This window comes from Neopelma chrysocephalum, unplaced genomic scaffold, assembly GCF_003984885.1.
Source record: "Neopelma chrysocephalum unplaced genomic scaffold, ASM398488v2 Primary Assembly neopelma1_26, whole genome shotgun sequence".
NCBI classification, from domain to species: Eukaryota; Metazoa; Chordata; class Aves; order Passeriformes; family Pipridae; genus Neopelma; species Neopelma chrysocephalum.
Window position 1 is genome coordinate 11,433,303 of NW_020897695.1, and position 21,760 is coordinate 11,455,062.

General features: G+C 37.3%; 1 protein-coding gene across 1 annotated transcript; it reads left to right on the plus strand.

Annotated features, from left to right (window-relative positions):
* Nucleotides 1-589: 589 nt before the first annotated feature.
* Nucleotides 590-14,690, plus strand: LOC113963949 (prostatic acid phosphatase-like). The gene is made up of 10 exons (XM_027675538.1): nt 590-703; nt 2,037-2,132; nt 4,996-5,082; nt 5,669-5,821; nt 7,852-7,950; nt 9,048-9,143; nt 11,606-11,738; nt 12,975-13,057; nt 13,931-14,037; nt 14,534-14,690. The coding sequence occupies exons 1-10, from the start codon at nt 590-592 to the stop codon at nt 14,688-14,690; spliced, it is 1,125 nt and encodes a 374-aa protein (XP_027531339.1).
* The last annotated feature ends 7,070 nt before the right edge of the window (nt 14,691-21,760 follow it).

A 21,760-nucleotide genomic window follows, 5' to 3' on the forward strand; every position in this document is an offset into this window, starting at 1 on the left:
CTTATTCCTGGTCCTATGCAACAAAACCTTCTGCTGTTTGTTCCTCCTGCAAACCACAGTCAAATCCAGGGAAGAGTCCAGAGATTCATTATAAAAGAACATTTGTCAGCACTGCTCCTTCTAGCCTTCTAGTACAAAGTGTTCAGAGAAAATTGTGTGAGTATTAGGAATGCAGATGGTTTGCTAGCTCTTTTGCATACAGTGAGATATCTGCAGCACTTTCACTTTTGGGAAAGCTGACTGACCCATACTAAATCCTAGCTTAAATAATAGAAGGCAACTTCTCATTTTTTACCTCCACCTGCCTTGCAAGTGCCAGGGCAGGAATTAGAGGACTCAGAAATTCCACTCCATGTTATACATGGGACTCAGGAATTGAGTACAAATGAAAAAGCTACTTTTCATTTTATAGTTTCCCTGAAAAACACTAACCCTAGAAGGGAAAAAAGGCAGGAGGAGGCAAGTTCGCAGCCCACTTTCAGACATCACTAAGCACAGCTGACTCCACCCCTCTTAGCAATATATCTACCATATCACCACATCCAGCTAGGGACCTTGGTGTGTAAAATAGCTGAAAGCTACCCTCAGGATGAGAGCAAGGCAGCTGGTCTGTGGAATTTGGAGTCTGTGTTTCATGTTCTGCCTTTTCTGCATCTTTCTTCACCAAACGACAGCTAAAAGAAAACTGAAGTTTGTGTCCATAGTAAGTAGATAGTTCATGGGCAAATGGAATTTCTTCAAAATCTGTCACTTACTGCTCTTCTGCTCTAGGGTAGGGAGGAGGGAGTACTTTTTGAATATTAAGGTGTTTCCTGCATATTCAAAATTTGTTATTGCTCCAAAAAAAGGTCCCAATTTTAAATAAGATTTTAAAATGTTATCTCCTTTGTGCATTCCTAGATGAACTTTACTTTCTGGATGGATATAGAATGCTTACTTTATAGCACTAAGAGACAATAATGCAGGATTCTGTTTTAAAATGTAAAAGAGGATTACATAACTGAATACCGACTATGCAAAACCCTCTTTACTATGGAAGAGTTTCCACTTTTCCAGTGGTTTCAATGGATTAACATGCAAAACAAATTTCAGTATGTGAAACTCAAACAAGTGTACAATGACATTGAACAAGCAACACAGAACCAGTACTGTGAAACAAATGCTGTTTCCAATGATTATGGCACACCATTTGTTTGCAGGAAGCCTGAATTTTGTTCTGAACATTACACATACTTGTAAATCACTTACATAATTATTGTGCTGTGGTTTTTGATTTTATTTCTCTCTGCTTGAAATAAGAAATAAAAAAAAATCTGGTGTTAAAATTTTAGAATTATATGGCACATATACACAGGAATTATGTTGGACAAGGAAAGAGGTCATTGTAAGAATGAAAAATTCTGATGTATCTTTATAAATATATCTTTTACCTGAAGTGAAATTCCAGATCAGGTTCAATGTTTTCAGAGTAACAGTTTAGACTGTATTTAGATATCAGATAACACTTTTATCACCCCTTGTGATGAAAAAGTCAACACATGGCTTTTTAAGGCTAATGTCTGCCAAGACAGAGCACTTCACAGCAGTCAGCCATGGAACTGTTATCTTGAGCAATAGTTTGGGTTTTTTCCTTCTGAATTCCAGCTTAGTCATGGCAAAATATTAATGTTCAAGTGTTTCTGCAAAATTACTTACGTGCTTCTGTTTGTTTTCTGTTTATTTAATATTGTGGTCTATACCTCCTAAAACACATAAAACCTCTTCAATATCTTACAATATATTGTAGTTTTTGTAACTTGCAAAAATTTATTTGAGCTAATTAATTCTCAAATGCTAGGAAAAAAAACAGTTATATTTGCCTAAATAAACCAAACAGGAAATGTAGCTATTTAGACTTAAAGAAAGCGCTATTAATATGTTTAGCATCTGTCACATACAGTACTCACTTTCATTGCATATTTCTTGTGACTATACTAATAAGTTATATTTGCCCCAAAAATACTAGTAACACAAAGGAATTTCATCTATTTTATCAGGTATTTCGCCATGGTGACCACACCCCAGAGGAGTTTTTTCCAACTGATATGCACAAAGAAATTGTAAGACAGCAAGGATATGGACAGCTTACTAAGGTGAGTTAGTGTTACCTGTGGCAATATACTGAAATATTGGAAGATAGTGTATTGGTATTTGGGGTTTGAAACTTTGCTTCCACTTGGAGAAAGCCCTTATCAAGTTGCCATACACAGATCTCCAGAAAGACAGCCAAAGAACTTACTAGAAAACTACAGCAACAGCACTCACTAACTTTAAATGACACTGAGTCAGCCTGTTGTGGTCAATAGCAGCATATTGAGTTGTTTGATTGCAGACTAGGGGCTCCTGGGAGGAGTCAGGCATTGGTGACCACCTCAGTTTACATGAGACCACACATAAAGCTTTATTCAACAGGTAGCATAAGGTGGTGGAAGTACTCACTTAATCTCTGCTGAATAGGAATGTTTCCTAGCTTATGAACTACTAAGGTCAGCACTAGTAGAAACTCCTCTCATGCTATGTCCAGGAAAGTAGATTTAAAGGTCACTCTGATGACCAGTGACAAGCCTCGAGGAAATGGCATGAAGCTGAGTCAGGGGAGGTTTAAGTGAATATCAGGAAAAGGTTTTCCACCCAGAGGGTTATTGAGCAGTGGAACAGGGTCCCCAGGGAAGTGGTCACAGCACCAAGCCTGTCAGAGTTCAAGAAGCATTTGGACGACACTCTCAGGCACATGGTGGGATTCTTGGGGTGTCCTTTGCAGGGCTAGGAGCTGGACTCAATGATCCTGATAGGTCCCTTCCAACTCAGAATATTCTATGATTCCATGATTCTGTTTTAATGCAGGCATTGGTGGAATACAGCAGAACTGAGCTTGCACATAATTATCAGCTGTCACAGCAGCTGAGACAACCGCAGAAACTATGTCTGCATTGACTGTAACTTCCATTAACTGCCACCTCTTATGAATGGAGCCAAGGGTGAACTCCTGCACTATCAGACTGTAAGGCAATATGTGGGAATTAAGTGTTTTTAACCCTACTTCTGCTGCACTACCACCATCAGTACTCATTGTGTCTGTGTGCCTGTGCTTCATTCCTTTTTTTCCCCAGATAAGTTGTTTGGATGGAAAAATCCACTCGTTATTTTCACAGTACTCCAGGAACCAGGCAGCTTCACTGAAGTAGTTTAGGTATGCCAGAATTCTGTTTTTTCCAGATAAATGACTACTGTGCATGTGGAGGCAGACTGTGAGGTGGGTCCCTCTGTTAGGCACACACACACACTCACTGGACGTGGGTGTCTTTCCTGGGCAAATTAGTCACTTGCCAGGTCTCCATCAAAATCAGAATAGAACAAACTGCCTGAGGGGTTCCTCTTCCCCACCATTCTTAGGGGGCCAGGCTGATCTCCAATGCAAAATCAAGCCTGTTTCTTCCCATGTCACCTCCCTTGAAGAAACAGGAGTAATAGACTGGCTTACTATGCTTTAACTCAGCTGTGACTCAATCATTCCATATAAACACTACTCAAGCTCAGCTCTCCATGCCAGCTTGCTCCAGGGCACGGAACACTTCAAGACTCAGGTGTCAGGATTTCACAACGTACCCACTAGGCAAGCTGGGGCAGAAGCCTAAGCCACACATATACCCTAGGAAATTGTATGCACAATTCCAGCAACAAAAAGAGGTGATCACATACACACACAGTGGGCCCTGAGTAACTTGGTCTGACCTCATAGCTGACTCTGCTTTGAGCAGGAGGTTGGACTAGAGACTTACTGAGGTCCCTTTCATCCTGAATTATCCTCTGATCCTATAAAATTACTTTAGGAAGCAATGAGTAATCACTGTAGTTGAGATCCCAGTGAACAGTAATGTTTACATGAGCAAAGTGGAATTATTTAAATTTAGGCCAGGTAACACCAGGTACAAGTAAAAAGATGAAAATATTAAAACTATTACAGGGACATTGCATCTGACTGTGGTGAAGTCACCATCCCTGGAGGTGTTTAAGGAAAGACTGGACAAGGCACTTAGTGACATGGTGGTGTTAGGTCATAGGTTGGACTCAATAATCTCAGAGGTCTTTTCCAACCTAATTGATTCTGTGATTCTGCGATTCATCTGTCATGTGTTCACAAAATTATGTAGGTAAGTTGGAAAATCTTCAGCAAAGAGCTACTAAAACGTTGAGACTGGAAAACCCATTTTGCTGCAAGGGTAGAGAATTGTCATCTAATTTAACACAGAGATTAACTGACTTGATTTCATTTTATGGATTATTGCTTAACTCTGAATAAGATCTGTGATGGTGAATGTTATTCAAAAGCATAACAAGATCCAGTGACTGAAAGCTGGGAACATAGTCAGGTAAGAACCAAGAATCAAATGTTTCAGACTGTTAATAATAATTAAGCATTGCAGCACAATACCTGAAGGCCTGCATGACTTTTACTTCAAGTCTTCTATTCTGAAAAATTAGGTCTTGCCCAAGCTAAAACTGTAGCCTCCATATGGAGTCACTTGTGATACTCTGAGATTCATATCCTGTATTTGTCTTCATGGACAGGTGGCTGCTCTGTCTGCACTCTTAGTTAATCATCTCTGAGACAGCAATAGAGCTGAAACTAGACAAATGGTATTGGGACATCTCTATGCCTGCTTGAAGTCACCCTGCCTCTCAGCCAGTCTCACTAGCTCAGATAAACATACACATATCTTTATAGAGCAAAATACAAAACTGTATCCACCAGGAAATCATATCTAACATTATCCAGTATTAGATACACAGCAACTTTACTGCTTTTTTCCCATGTCTTCTTTCATCCTTCACTTGTGAAAGGAAAAATGTCTTAATGAAAATAATATGAAATATTTTGGGGGTTTTGTTGTCATTGTAGGAATGAATGCCTAGCACATTTCTTTAGCCTCTTACTCTGTTCTGTTACCTCTACAGCTTGGCATACAACAACAGTATGAGCTTGGCCAGTACACGCGGAGGAGATACTCTCATTTCCTGAGTGTTGTATACAAGCAGAGTGAGGCAAGTGCTGGATCTGGGCGGGAGGATATTTGTCATGGATGTTAATGGGACTTCCTGGATGCATGAGTGTCTAAACCTGGTGTGGTTGGAGAAAACTAATAGTGATTGAATTCAATGTAATTTCATATTATCCGTGAAACTGTGGTTCAGCTTTTATTCAGATTGATGGTCAACTAAAAACCAGTCCGTACATCAGGTTGATATCTGTCACTACTGTATGGGAGAGTATCTATGTCAAATATCTCCAACACCACTTCGAGATGGAGTTGAAGATACAATTTAGTTTTCATTTAGGTTCCAGCTTTTCAATGCACATATGACGTCCCAAATACTAGATGGTCAAATAGAGTCAGTCTGATGCTTTCCACTAACATTCTGAAGGGAAATGCTATCATATTGCAGCTCACTTGTTCAATGAATTTTTATTGCAGCTTCACTCTTTGTTCATCCTCCTTCTTCATGCCACTCCATTTTAATGACAACTTCCCCAGCACAGTACCATCCCCCTTCTTTCCTATCAAGAGGAAATAAAAACAAACGGAATGGGAGAAATGACCTTCCGATCTTTTTCTTTTTTTTTCTTCAGATTTATGTTCAAAGCACTGACTGTGATCACACGCTTATGAGTGCTCAGGCAAGTCTTGCTGGACTGTACCCACTGACACAGGACCAGATTTGGAACCCCAGAATCCTTTGGCAACCAATTCCAGTTCACACAGTGCCACTGTCACATGATAATGTGAGTATAAACTAGAGGCATTTGCTTTCCCTTAATGATTAGTAAAGTACATAGAATGTGAGACAAAGGCGCAGCAAAAAGTGCATGGTAAAGCCAATGAAGAGTACATTATCTCACAAGAATTGTGCAGAAAGGCCTACTAAGCTGAATAGAAATAGTGACAAGTCTTTCCATAGGAATGGACTTATGTATCAGAGACCTGGTCTTAACAAAACAGGAAAGAAACCAGAAGTCCTAGATACAGAAAAAAATATTTAATCTGTAATGTGAGTAAATCACTATAGAAGTAGATTAATCCCAAGCTTATCACAAACATGACTTTCTTTGTGTGAGAAGAGGAAACATACCTAATATCACTAGTGCTTCAACAGTGCTTTTCTGCAGCCAACAGAAAAGGCAAAAGAATCGTTCTGGGACTTACATTACAGTGAGAATTGAGTCACAGAATTGTTTTCCATGCACCTTGCAGGTAAGTGCATGCACTTTGAGGATGGGTGAAAAAAGTAAAAGGGAAAAGGAAGGAGGACTCGGAGCCTTAAGCACAGGAGTTCATAGGGCAATTCATTTATTCATCTCCCTTCCTCAACTCCTCACCTTGGAGCTGTAAGGAAGCATGTGGATAGCAGCTCTGTAGCCTGCACATACACCTCCTAGAGGACAAAGCTGGGCAGCTGAGTGGAGCTGGAGTTTCCTGTGTATGGAAAACCTATCATAAAAAGTTAGAAAAGATTAGATGTGTGCAGTATGAGTCCCATTTTGAAAGAGAAGTTTTGCAAATGTGATGCAAGATAAATTGTGTGGGTTTACAAGTCTAGTTAACACAGCTTGTGATGATAGGGGAATCAGGTGTTCACACACACAGCCTGGCATAGAGTCAGGAGCTGCTTCTGACACTGTCACAGATGGTGGTATCCCAGCAGACAGTCAGGAATACCTGGCCAGTATCAACACAACTAGCAAACTCAGCAAGCAGGTGCTGCACCTCATTCACATCTAGGGGAGAAAGCAAGTTTATTAAAAGAAATACGAAAGTCATGAACACATGCACATTTTTCATACTTTTTCCAACTATTTAACTTCATTCATCTTTACTACATATACAGGCTGAATTTGAGACAACATGTATCCTACCACCCAAAACAAAACCCCATCATTTATTAGTGTAGTCATGCCTGTTCATGAACCTATGGCTATAATTCAGAAATATTTTCCTATCTTCTAGAATAGATAGATTGTATTTCTAAAAAGATCAAGGAACTGCTGTGAAGATTTCCAAGCTCATTATCCCTTCAAAATTCTCAAGTTCTTTTAAAAGTTATTTTAATGTAGGGACTATATAGATGGATCTTTATTGCTAGAAAAAGGGAAAAAGCACATTGGAGAAAGCATTAAGAATATCTCAATGCCAAATTTTAACTTTTGTTTAAAATTTAACACAAAAAAACTTCAAACAAGAATAAATTCAGTTTAGTTTAAATAAATGAATGAAATTAAAAGTTCTTAAATTATTCCAGTCACATGTAACCTTTAACCTTCATATATCTTAGATTAATGAAAGATGAGACTGAGTTAAAGAAACTTCACAAGTTTCTACAATTTAGGCTGAACTAAATGAAGCTGTGGTAAGTCCACTCAATACAGCTGCATGTGGACAAAGATTCCTATTGCAGTCCAGCTGTTGCTTGGCAATGAGTGAAATCATCCCTGGAGAAGCCAAGAACAAAGGAGTTCATGAAGTCTTGTGTTAGTCTTCTGTCAAGGGACAAATTTCATCTTGTGTAAATGAATCCTTTAACTTTGAACTACTGCAGCTATTACTCCTCTGAAGATTTAAAGATTATTTTCTAAGTAGTCATCAGTATGACTCTGAGAGTCCTAAAGATGAATATCCTTGAAAACTACATTGCAAAATTATTTTTCAGCTTGTCCTAACTAGTGCTGCCAATCAGAACAACAATCCTGCAAGGGCATATTGAATTGCAGAACAAGATGCACCTTGCCTAACTAATGTTTTGCAATTTTCTTTTCAGTTGCTATACTTACCTTTCACACACTGTCCAAAATACAATGAACTTCTGAGAGAAACCTTCACAACAAGGGATTTCCAAAGGCAGCTCAAGCACTACAAGGTAAAGTATTTTCAGTTCTGAAAATCTAACTAAAATGTACCACTTCTTCAATATTATATAACAGGTAGATTTAAAAAATAGCAATCGATATGCTTCTTCCAGATCTCCAATCTTCACAGTGGGTGTAGACGACATACAAAAAAACAATTACAACATTACAGATCCAGCTGGACTGGGCTGTTCCTATCAACTGAAAATTGCAAGTCATAGAAAAGATAAATTATTGACTTCCCTACAAAAACTTAGCTTCTACGAGGCCAGACAAAACAAAACTCAGATGAAATCAGTGCCAATGCCTCTTAAATTACTCCAGTACTTCTCTCTGTTTACTCCTATGTAAAGCAAGACCTCTGACATCTCTCTCTGTATAACTCTCTACTAGTTCAGATTCCTCTTCCTCCACAGAACACTCACAGCTCAATTCCCTAGAATTTCTATAACAGCCTCAGTGCTTTCCTTAAGTACTTGTTCATGCTTCACACTGAAAGTCTTCACTCAGGTGCTCACTTACGTTTTGTTCTCATCTCTATATGGTATCCTTTCCTGTCTTTCTCCACCATCAAAAACTTTGCATGAGTATGTAATCACATGTCTATTCTGCTGCAACCTTCTTCTTCACAGGTATATTCAAAATGACACTATGAAACTCACCTGGTTTTCTGTTATCTTTAGCCACCAACCTCAGCCATCTATCTGTGGCTCTGCATCTGGGTGTTATATGCAAGTTAACAACAATACCCAGTTTTATCAAATTTGTATCATACCTTCCTTCTCCAATATCATAATAATTCTGTTTATCCCACTTCTTTTAAGCACTTATTGGATTTCTGCCAGAGTTCTTCATGTATTTGTGTCCCCTTTACCTCCTTTTGAACATTTCCACCACGCATAAACAACTATCATACTTGAAGTCTGAACTCATATCCCCAACTTTGTCTAGATGAATAGGCCAAATTCTCTTACATCTAAGCAATGGTTCATTGCTTAAGTGCAAAGACTCTCTTCTTTCTAACAATTCCTATGTACTAGTATGGCAGCATGCAGAAATTATGTAAAAAGCCCCTGTGTACCACAAATTTGCTATTCTTGTATTCCAGCCATTTCTGAAGTTTTTAGCCACTAATACAGGATACTCACCGAAGAAGTTGAACACTGAAAGAATTTGGAAGCTCTTGGACACTTTACAATATGAGGTAAATACAATCACAGAATCATTTTGGTTGGAAAAGACCTTAAGGATCATCAAGTCCAATAGAAATTCCAATGCTTTCTTAAAACTAGTTTTAGCTCTTATTGTTTGTAAGATATCAAAAGACAGCAGGTCTGTCCTTCAAAATTTTTTGAACCATAGACTATTCTTCCCCCAAAACCTTCACCTAACATCAAACTTACAACTGAAAATCCTGTAAACATACTGTGACTGTGTCAGACTGCGGTGGGTCGTCCACCACTATAATGAACAGAAACCAGTGGCCCGTCAAATTCAAGATCCTGTCAGTGACTGCATATGGAGAATTAGACAAAAGCATATCTTTAGATAAAATTGTTGTTACTCCTCCAAACACCAGCATGAAGATACACATGAATAAAATATGTCGCTGGCAAAGAAATATAAGCATCCTTCAACAAAGAGTTTATGCAAATTGTATAAGCAAGAGAAGTTGTTATTTGCACAGGAACAGTAGTGGTCAGAGTATTTTCAGGAATTAAGAAGCCATTGGAATGACACAAATGTATATTTGTTCAAGCCTGGGATCTTGTTCTAAATAAGGAACCAGGGGTATCACAACAAAAGCATGGATTTTATATCAAAAGGGATATTGTGGTGCCAAACTGTCATGGGCATCTGGGTCCCACAGTCTGGTAACTTTGTGATTTAAAAAAAGCCTGACTGCCCTTAATTTAGCAATAAGCCCCTCTTCATATAACTTCAAAGTCCAGACTTATCTTGGCTGACACAAGTGAAAATTGCAGAGTCTTGTGTTAAAAAGTTGTTGTTGAAGGCAGCTTTTGCAACGCTTTCATGTGTAACTATTTATAAACTCAAATATTAATGATAAATACGTCATTCATTCATTCATATGGATATTCATATCCATTCATTGGATATTCCCAAGAAAACCGAGGCAGTTTTAAGTCAGGTTTCAGAAGCTACATGTAATATTTGTGTGTGATGCTAATGACTTTAACTTCTGTCCTGCAGCTTCTGCAGAGGTCCAACTTTGGTCAAAGCAATCTTGAATGGAATGTTAAGCAGGGCCCTTGAGCTAAAAGAAGTGTTAAAATGTTGGGATATCTCACTGTAATTTCAGTGAGGTCACCCTTTCACATTTTCCAATGCAGGATAATTCAGGACTGCAACTTTTTATTTCAATTTTTATATTATAATGAGAAAACTCTGCCACCAGAGAAATGTGCAAAATCAACAGCTCCCATCAGGGATCTAGGTAAACTCTGGAAGACAAAAAAGTTAGTTGGGTTTTTCCTTCTAGTGTTAGATTTGATGAGTTTTTGTCTTTCATAATACTCACTGAACACTCTATGGGTATCAGTTAAGACATCTGCCATAGAAGTCACCATCACCCTTTCAAGGATACAGAAAGACTGTCCTTACATAGTTTTTTAAATACAGTTCATTAAACTACAGTAGCGTGCATCTCTCTGTGTTTGTTACTTTTGGTTGTCACCTGACTTTCAGGTAACTTGGAGACTGATGTGCTCGCTTGCCCACAGCACTGTCTTAAATAGCATGCTACTAGCCAATTCTTTCCTCAAGACAAAAATCACATTTGTTAAAAGAGAAATGGATAACATTGTGATCTGAGCTGGTTTAACCCAACAGTTCTATTGTTTCTCTTGTTTAAACAAATCCTTTAAGTAGTTGACATTTTCCTTTGAGCTCACTTGTTACAAGAACACTCCTTTTAGTGAGCTCAGTCCAAAGGTTACATTGCTCCAAAGAAAAGTTACAAACATTGATTAAACAGGAATTCAGGGTAGTGCAAACTGGAAGTGGTGTGCATATCTTCCCTTCTCACAGTTGTGATCATTAGTATACCTTGGACTGCATTCCCAAGGAAAGACTAATTCATTCCAGTTTAGCTTGAGAACTGTGTCAGTATCCAATAGACCTGGTGTAAGCAGATATGAATTTCATATATATATATCTCATCCCTGTACATCTACCTCATACTTAGGTACATCCATATTACAGCTGTACATATTTCCACTGGATCTCTGTATCCCACTTATATCTCAGAGTTACCAGCCCTTAAAATCTTGATGTTTATATAGGATTTGTTCCAGTAAAGATCTCCGGATATATCCGAGTAGATGACTGAAAAAGTTATGCAGTGATTTTTTTTCATCTGACAACATAAATAATGCCAGTTGCTTTTTGCATAATTTTTAGTATTATATTTCCTCTTCTTGTTGAACACTGCCCTTCAAGTTTCTTTCAAGTGGTATGATGCTATAAATAGGAATGTTACAGCTGTCTAAATGCAAAATACAGTCATCATTTTATTACAAAGAGAAAATGTTACTTGAGTGAAACATTCCGAATTTGTTCTGACAAGCATTTTGTGCCAGAACAAACAACAGTTAGCAGTAGGAATCAGTAAGAAAATCACCATGTTTTCTTTCTTCACTGTAGGATATTAACAATTACACTTTACCTGTTTGGGCTACTCGTGGTGTCAGGACCAAGCTGATAAAGCTCTCAGAATTGTTATTGAAGGCGGAATTCGGGTTCCACAAACAAATACAAAAATCACGTTTGCAGGGAGGTAAGCCAAATTCTTACCCCAATTAAAAACAAAAGTAGGATGGGAAAGAAGAAAGGAATATAACAAATATTGCTACAGATTCCATAGTAGATGTATGAAAGATGCCGTCATATGTGGATATTGGTGGTCAGCACTGAAAGATTTTGATTAATAGGAAGGGAGATGGTGAGGACATGAATCATGAACATCCTAATCTAACATTAAAATGGAGGTATCATTTAGATTACACTGTATAAGAAATTCAGTGATATACACATTCTTACTGAACTGAATCAAGTCTGAATTTAATGTAAGCCACCATGTGTAACTTACTTTAAAAAGTATTATTTGTATTAATGTCTAGAATGGTGAGTTTGTAGCCTTACAGTCTTCATACTCCACTACTGAGAGTCCTAAACTGAGATTATAAACTGCTTCTAAACTTTATTCCGCTCAGAAAATAGTAGCTGAAATTTAAAAATATTTGATATATTTTTAGTCACTCATTCTCCTCCATTCATCCACTGCCACCTTTTGAGCTTCTTTTCATTTTATATGGACAGGATTTCAGTCAGGATCTACAAAGACAAACATATAAGCATGAATCAGTTTGTCGCATTTCTGAAGCTCCAACTTACAAAACTTAGCACAAAGTTCAAACATCTGTCCTTGCTAACAATTGCTATTAACAATGTGCCAGTAGCTGAAGCCTATTCTGACTAATTCTGCTTGTCTGTACAGATCTCCTTTTAGGATTTTTATTTGTTGAGATGCCAACCTTACATTAACATAGTAGCACAGCCATTGATTTAATTCAAGTAGTTTGTCTTACAACTTTTCAGCAGTTAACATTAACGAAATAAAGACAACTGTACAGTTTATGAAGGCCCCAAGTCTGGAGGATATGCTCTTCCTTTTTTCTCTGAAAATCAGGAAATCAATGGAGTTACACACACAGCAGGGTAGTATTCATTACTGTGCTTTCTTGCACTGGTCTGCTGGCACAAAGTAGCTGTGAATGCACTGTTTGAAGATGCTGAGGCTATTAGAGATCCCCAAAACATTTTACACAGAAGTAAAATAGGTCCACTGTTCATATAAAAGATGGTGTCAGAATTAATCAGGGCACTCTGCACAAATTACCAATAAAGTCAATTGAACAAATCTGGTGCATTTAAAACTGATTGTTAAAATGGCAAAAATCAATACAGATGTTAACATCTCTTTCATTGTCACTGCTTCCCCATTTTGTTTCAGGTATTCTTTTAAAAACTATTCTAAAGCGTATCTCAAATGCTAGAAACCCTTCACACCGGCAAAAAATGGTCATGTATTCTGCGGTGAGTGATTTCTGTTTCTTTCATGCTTCCTTTCTGCAGTTATTAAATGCAGTGAAAGTCATGAAATTTTATTTCCACCATGAAATATAGCTACAAGCATTTTCATTTGGTTAATCTCAAATATCTTTTGATTATTTTCATTCTTTAATGAACAGATACTGCTTTGAAACCTGCAGCTTTCCATTTTCCACCTGATGTCATGGCTTTTTTCTTTGTAATATTGTTTTGATTGAGTAGGGAACTGGAAAAACCATGCCTCATGTTTTACTAAGCCTGTATCATGAAGATAATTCAGAAAGAAATCTCCTGCTTCCTGCATCTTTTTTCAGGAGCAAAATAAAAAATAAAAATGAATTTATAGTTACTTGAGAAGGTCTTATGATGGCATGTATTCAATTGTGTCTTTGTATTTTGGTTTATCATGTGAAAACGCTGCCATTGGAGGAGGAAATTTTTGTATTGCTCTCAGTAAAAAGCTCCTGTTTCTAAACTGCCATTAGAGTATGACCTAACGGGTATATATCAGCTAAACAGCTTACTGATCTGATCTCTAATACTGTTTATTTAATGGAAAAAACCCACTAGTTCCTTTTGAAAGAACTTTTAAAAGCTCCTGTTAATTTTGGTAAAAACTGCAAGTGACTAAGGCTTCTTAAATATTCACATATGTGTGTATTTTATACATGCAGCACCTCAGTTTCTATGGCCATAAAAGGACACTATTTGCTCAATGTTACAGAGGGCAACTATTAATGAGGCCACACAATAATGTTAATGTTGAGTGGAGAGATAATGTGCTGGACATATTGTTAAATAATGGTTCATGCAATCATTTTAAACAGACCTTTAATTACAGGTTTCTTCCATTCACAGAATGCAGCCACCATTGCTGCCTTGCAGACAGCACTAAATGTCTTCAATGGGAAATTGCCTCCTTACAGTGCCTGTCATTTTTTTGAACTTTACCAGGAAAAAAATGGGCAAGTACCTTCAAGCTGTACTTCAAACATGTACTTTTTCTAAAAAGCAATTTACTAATTTACAATTTATTAATTTCCAAAAAAGCAATTTACCCCAGACTAATTAAACTGGATACACAAGGTTCACTGTGCAGAAAAATATTATAGGTTGATTTTAATTATTATAATTGGACTCAGTTTAGTAGACGGTAGCAGAGTAAACCTGAAAACCTTCTATATATTGCTTCATTACAGTTATGAGATGTTTTACTCCCTCCTTTTAATCTATTTAACTTTTTGACAAAGACGACATACTATATGCAAACTGGTGTTGACTCCCTATTGTTTAAAAGGAACTTTTCAGAGTACTAATGATATTAATATACCATAAACACATTAACAACCAGAAAAATAAGCTGGCTGAAAGTATGTCCCAAAGTACAATCTCTACAATATGGAAAGACTGTGTGGTTTTGCATGGCTAACTTTATTTTGACCCTTCTGTATTTTGAAATAGGCAATACACCATAGAAATGTACTATCGGAATAATTCCTTGAGAGATCCTCACCCTCTCACTCTCCCTGGCTGCAAATTTCGCTGTCCACTGGAGAGATTTACTCAGTTGGTCTCTCCGGTCCTCGTACACTACTGGACAAAAGAATGTAGGATGTAGGAGATCAAAAGAGGTAAGTTAGGTGCTTTGGGCACATGTACCCAAAGTAAAGTCACGATTAGATCTTCTGCCAACAGCTCATTTAAAGTAACAATCATTTTCACAAGGGTCTGGTCTGAAATGAAAAATATGCAGATCCAGTAAGAGAGAATTTTACCCATGGCCATAATTTCTACTCCATTGATGCATTTACCCATTCCAGATCAACTTTCTGATGAAATGAAGTCAAAACTGATCGGACTTCAGGGTACTGTTTCTCATGTGATTTTTTTTGTTTTGTTTAGTTTAGTTTTAGTACAGTCAAAAAGACCTTCAGTTACTGAGGAAGCACATACAAATGCACTGACTTAAAACAGTCACCTTATCTTCTCTAACTGCAGAGTATTTGTTCAAGCTGATTAGCAACATTATGCATTCCCTTGATTTTAGGAGGTATTCGGAGATTAAAAGAGATTAATATTGAATAGTATACCAGACCAGTACTTACCAGAATGTCAAAGACATACAGACACACATTGGCATACTAACACATTCCCTAGTAGGTTGTCTGTATCTCCATATTAAGATGTTTAAATGTCCATTTTGACCATTGATTGTATTTACTTTTGCAGAAAGAGGGAACAGGAAGGCAGAAAATGACATTGTCTGTCTTTTATCTAGCTCTGTATTCCTTAAGGGAAATAAAAAGCAAACAGACCCCACTTTTTTGATGATCAAATATTGCACCTAACATTAAAAAAATACCATACTGCTTTCTGAATCACTGATCTCAAGGAGAATTTGAAATGTCAGAGATTATAAGAATGCAGACCAGCCAACTCATCTGGGTGAAAATAATTTCCTCTTAAATATCTTGAACAGATTAACAGAGATAGTTTAGCCAGAATGAATGAAAAATTAGCAACTAATGATTCACTAAATAAATTTCTTCACTACAGTCATTGCTCACAAATTCTCAGGAAACATCAGGAAATTACCACATTTAATTGCAAAAGGTTATTTAGCAGAGGGAGGGAGAGGTTGTTTCTGATGAGGGGTTTTTTTTGGCCAAGCTATTAATATAGTCATGGAAAATAATGATAAATACTTCATGTTTATACTGTGGTGCTTAATAATCCAAGTTTTGTGGAAATTAGTTCCCCTCCTTCACAAAGCAAACTGTGTAACTGACCAAGTAAATAAACAAAAAAAAAATCCATCATATAATCAAAATTTGACAATAATAAAAGCACAAATCTTTTGCTTTCAAGTTCAACACAAAGGCTGCACGTTGTTTCAATTCTCTAGTTTTGATGAAGTTAGATGGTGTTCAGGCATTTTACACCACATCCAGCATCACTGCTTTCATCAGCAATCCTGAGTGCTGAAAACACATATGGACCACAAAAGAGGTTACAATCAAACCTGATGCTCCAATCAAAACATTTTCCATATTGTCATATCAAAATTTGACATTTTCCCCTATTTTATCCTGGTTCAGAGTGTACCTGTTGGGGCCAGATCCTAATTTATTTTTGCTAATTTAGGGAAAGCCAATTTTGCTTTTCCTGCAGGTAGTTTTAGCCATCTGCTCTGCACTTGGGAAAATGCCAAGACCCACTGCTCCCAAGCCTGCACAGTGCAGCACTCTGACAGACAAACTGCACTGTGCTAAACCACTGAGCTCTACCAGTTCACAGTGAAAGCAGATAGGCTGAAACAGATGATTTTTAACACCAGGAAGCTAAATTAAGCTGAAGAGTGATGCAAAGAGTTTACAGGTCACATTTACACCTAACATGCACAGCTGCAACATCACTGATTTCAGCTGTTTTCAGATTTGCCAAAAATAATGTCAAATATCATTCTTTGCTAATGCGTATGTTAATACTTTGATTATACGTGCATCAGAGCATTTGATGAATAGAAGTCCACAAATGCCATTTTCTTAATGAAATCCAGGAGTGACTAAGCTCAAAAAATTAACTTAAATAGCTACTCTACAGGAAGACACCGGTTCCCAAACATAAAGATGTTTCTGGAAAATGCTTAATTGAAGTTTCATGGAAAGAACTTATGTCCCCAATACAGGGAAATAAAGGGGTTATGCAAGTATTATTATTACAGATCACACAATACAGTACCAGTATTTGAGGGTGATACAAATCAGAGTCAAGTTCTTCCACATCAGGATGACCGTATTGTGGAACATAGGAAACAAAATTAGCTCAGCATATTTGGGAAGGAGATAAAACTGTGCTCTCTCTGCGCTCTTTTTGCTGCTCAGGAAGATTTCAGTGTGAATTGACTCAAAATTCCGTAAGACTTTTTCTAATTCCATCAAAATGAGAGCAAATTTGTTAAGTCTTCCACACTTAGTCTCAGCTACCCTCTTGTTGAGGCACTATTAACAGGTTTGCCATGTTTTTGGAGGAGGCCACATGCTAAGAATGATTCTCTCCTTTTTCTTATCTTTAGGTGTTCCCCCCGTGATCTTCAGCGTGATTAGCTTTATGAAACAATTCCTTCCACACTGTGGTGTGACTACAGTCTAACATTTCTCCTTGAATTCCATCAGCATGAACAGTCTCCTGACCTTTATCAAAAGAAAACATTCCTCAGCACAACAACCCAAAATTATTGAAAGCAGGGACTTATCCTTCATGTATATTTGCTTTACTTTATCAAGTGGTAAGATCCAAGTGCAGTATAAAACTGGAGTAATTTTCAAGATCTATTAATTCCAAAGGGATTTTGTGAGAACTAATTCACAAATGTAATTGTAGTTACAGTATTTCAAAGGGCTATCGCCTAAATTTACAGCAAGATTGGAAAACACCTCTGAAGGAGTGTTGCCCTCTTTTGAAAAATGAGGAAAGAACTCCTAGAATTGGTGACAGAAGCAGTGCTTCAAAAGGAGACCCCAGAAGGAGGAGTCATTCCAGTGTCCTTAGACTTTATTTGATTCAAGAAGTAATGAAACACAAACAGATCCCAGGAGCCACAAGAATTAGGATAATGTCTGTTTACTAGCAAAGAGATATATTTCTTTTTCTTTTTTCTGTCATAGACATGCACAAATATCCCACCTCTATGTAGAAGGAAGGCGAGACATGGAAAAAATGGACCATGAATCTAGACGTAAGAGAAGCCTACAACAGCCAGGCTAGCTACCATGAAGACCTAGCATACAATTTGTTGATCCAACGAGGCTTTCAAATATTCTTTCCAAAAGATAACAAGTGTTAATTTTGAAAGAAGAATAATTTATGGTTTCAAATAGTTTTTCAAACACCTTTCTTTCATTATGTTACCTTGGTTCTATACTCTGATCTGATCATATGAATTTTGTGCCTCAGGGAAGTCTGTAAGTTCATACTGCTCTTGACATTAACAACAAAAAGTACTTGCTACAGAATAAAAAAATCCAGAGCCACGTGCTCACTAAAGCATGCAGAACATGTTGGGTAATCTGTCACTAGTTACATTTTCTAATATTGCTATTGCAAAACCAGTTTGTGTTCTTACTGCAAAAGCTGGATCAGAACAATCAGATGTAAATAACTTCTGAAAACAGTGAGCACTTCTTTGCTTTTTTATTTTTTATTTTCTCACAATGGATAGGACCTTTGTCACCAGCCTTATTGCCTGCAGGTCATTTTAAAGAGAACCAGAGTAATATATGAGATATAGAAAATTTTGCCATTCTAGCTTCCTTTCCTTGGACCAGGCTTTTAAAATAGATGCTAAGCCTATGAAAAGTATATTCCTTTTTAGAATTACCTCATAAGCAGATAGCTGCTACTCCCTAAGCTAAAAATGAATCAAAATAATAAAAGGATCCCTTTCCCCTCTAACAAGAATCTGAGATTCAGAATTCTCACTGTAAATGCCTATTCTCTTCTCAGCAGGTCCCAAGCAACAATTCCCGTGCTTGTCAAGCCATTATAGGATGCATGGTTAATCTAGAAGCATTGTAGTTAGATGTCGCAGCAAACATAGAGACAAAAATAAATTATTCCCTCTAGTCAAAAAATTGAACCCCTTTTACTACAGCATCCAAACAAGGGTAAAAATGTTTCCTGACAACATGAGACAACCAGTTCTAGCTACTTCTTAACAAAAGGAGAACAAGCTTGTTTATTCTGTATTACCTTAACGTCCCACAATAGACACCAGCCAAAAGCCTTCCTAGGCCTTGCAGCCCTCACAGGAAAGTTAGTGCAAGCTATTTAAATGATTCATTTCAAAACCACATTGATCATGACACCTCCCTTAATAAGAACTAATTTAAAAAAACCTGCTAGAAGAAAGGAAATAGAAAGGAAAAGCTAAGGTTCCATCTTTATTGGTATCAGACTTCTAACAGATCATAGCTTTGGCTGTCAAAATCAAATTTCTAGGCATTTTTTTATTTCTTCTGAACCTGTTCCTGATTCTTCTTTTTCTGAACTTGTGCTAACTTATGCTGCTTGAGTTGCTTTTAATGATTTTTTTGCCAAATGTTTAGAAGTGGAAGTTCAAGAGCTGTAAAGGGGGTTTCATGCTTCTCCCATCAAAGGCAAGGGCAACTTTTCTGTTGGTTTCCCAGGTTGCACAAGGCTTACATAGAAAATGCAAGAGATGAGACATTCTTCATGATTCTCTTTAGTCTCCAGTTCCCAGTTCCTCCCCTCCTTCCTCACCCAAATCCATCTCTCAAAAATTTTCAGAACTGCATGATGACCCTTTGTCTGTCCCACAGATTTGTTTGGTATGGGGGATTACGGACCCTGGTCTCAGCACTTCAGGTCAGCTATGGAAGTGCATCCTAGCTAAGGTCACTGCTCACAGTACACCAATGTAAGGTCCCCCTTTCCCATCACATGATCAGACTATGACTTCTTCCATGTTACATGCCCAGTGAATGTACCTTGAACATTCTGATTTCTGCTGAGCAAAAATAAATTTCAAATTTAATTCACAAATTAAAGTATTTCTAAATTATTTTATTCCCCTCATCCTTAATCAGCAGAAACCCCATCACACACATTCTTTGTGACAATTTTTGTTCTTAGGACTATCACTGTAGAAACACAGAAAGGAAGATTTCCTTTTTACCTTGCTTACTCCGAGGAAAAATAAACATCAGTGTTTATAAAGGCTGAAACATCAAGCCCAGATCTTATTGTAGGAATATAAATTCAGGATGTCAGTGAACGGATAATAAACTGCTCTAAACTATGTTTTTCTACTTCACCAGCTGACTTCCTTGGAAAAATCAGTCCTGTAGTCTTTTGCAGGTGTGAAGCCATAAACAGGTTATTTCAGTTCCTCTTAAAGAAGAAATGAGTAAAAATGATGGAAAAAAATATTACGGTTCAGCTTTAGAAATATTTAGACTACTATTTAAACTATTTAATTTTAAATATGTTGAAAAAGCAGGATCACCTGAAAATGCAACTCCCTCTCTTCTTGCACAAACAGTGCATAGACAGACCAGTCATATTTTAAAGAAGACTTGCTAATAATACAATAACCTACATAGTCATAGATGCTGTAATATAAGTGGATACACCTTGTGATGCTCAGTAATTTTCCTGTCATATGCTGAAGCAGTGCCAACAAGATGGGGAATGAACAACAGAAAAGCAACAGTAATTTTGTACTGCCTGGGAAATGTGGCACCGGACAGCCTGGACTATCGTTTTTGTTAATTTCATCACTTCCTTTTCTCTTTGCGTTATTTACTGAGCTGACTGACTACCAAAAATGAAAGAAAGAAAGAAAAAAAAAAGCCAACCCAAACTTTGCATAACTCACAAATATGGATCAAATTAATTGACTAATTTTGATTTGTTTCATGGTAGTGGTAGAAGTAGGTTTTCCTTCTTTTTACTTAGTGGTACTCATCTGAGATGTGGCTGACAGAAGTTAAAATCCTTCCTTTACCAGAAGGATCTGACTCTACCTCTTCCAGAAACCAAAATCACCACCAGACTGCAGAGTTTCAGAGGCGAAAGTGAAGATGAATAGTGCTTTCTGTCTCTTTCTTATTTACTGTTCACTTTGTTTACATATTTCCTAGAAATATGTAAACCTGCAAAAACCTACAAATTAGGCTTCCGTGTCTCAGGCAAACATCTTAATCACATAAGACCAAAAAGAAATTCTCTCTGTGCCTTCTAACCAAGTGCATATCATAAACTTGGGACAAACTAGGAATTTACTAAGACACAGTGAGTAGACACTTTCTTCCCCCTGCTTGCCTTATAGTAGTAACTTTGGGCTTAGGGCTTTTTTTCCTGTAGTGCAAGATATAGATTCATGTTCTGTCGCCAGCATAAGTAAATTAATTCTTCCTGTGTCACAAATTAATTCCTTTGTCCCTTCCCACTTCCCACAGTTAAGTGAAAACACCCCAACACAGGACTGCAAGACAGTCTTTAGTTTTTCTCAGAAGTGCTTCAAAATGGTGCCTGAAAAATGTGTCACTTTGTTTATTGAAACCTGCTCCATGAGTGCTGGCAGCAGCTTCATGCCTGCTGTCTTGACTGCAATGACTTCCACCCTTTCAGTGTGTAGGTTGAGCTCCACCAGCAGTGGTTACCTCAGGTAACCCTTGAGTACATTAAAGCATGGGTTCTTTTGCAACTAGTCCACTTCAAAGCCAATTGAGCTATGCTTCAGCAAGCCTTTAAGATAGATACATGCACTTAAAATGGATAATTGTGTTTAAGTTAATTCTACTTAATGTCATAATTTGATAATTAAAATATATGACAATGAGCCAAATTAACATAAACAAGACTCAAATTGTTTAGGTCCACTTGCATTATACTGCTTGGACAACTGTAAATAGATTGAGTTAAGAAGGATTTTTTTTAATTATTATTTTAAGCAACTTTTTCTGAAAAGATCCAGGATTCAGTTGTTGCAGAATATGACAAGTTTACAGCTGTCAAATGCCCAGTAGAAATGGAGACAATTCAAGACAAGCAAGGAAATTTTCAAACAAAATACATGCTACCAATGTACCTACAGATTGCATATGGGATTCCTACAGGACTCTGTCTTAACCACCATGGCACATGAATGGGATATTCTTTCAT

Coding starts and splice junctions, on each gene's coding strand:
- LOC113963949 (XM_027675538.1), top strand. CDS start 590: ATGAGAGCAAGGCAGCTGGTCTGTGGAATTTGGAGTCTGTGTTTCATG. Junction 5,822..7,851: donor TGCCACTGTCACATGATAAT/GTGAGTATAAAC, acceptor TTTTCTTTTCAG/TTGCTATACTTACCTTTCAC. Junction 9,144..11,605: donor TGGACACTTTACAATATGAG/GTAAATACAATC, acceptor TCTTCACTGTAG/GATATTAACAATTACACTTT.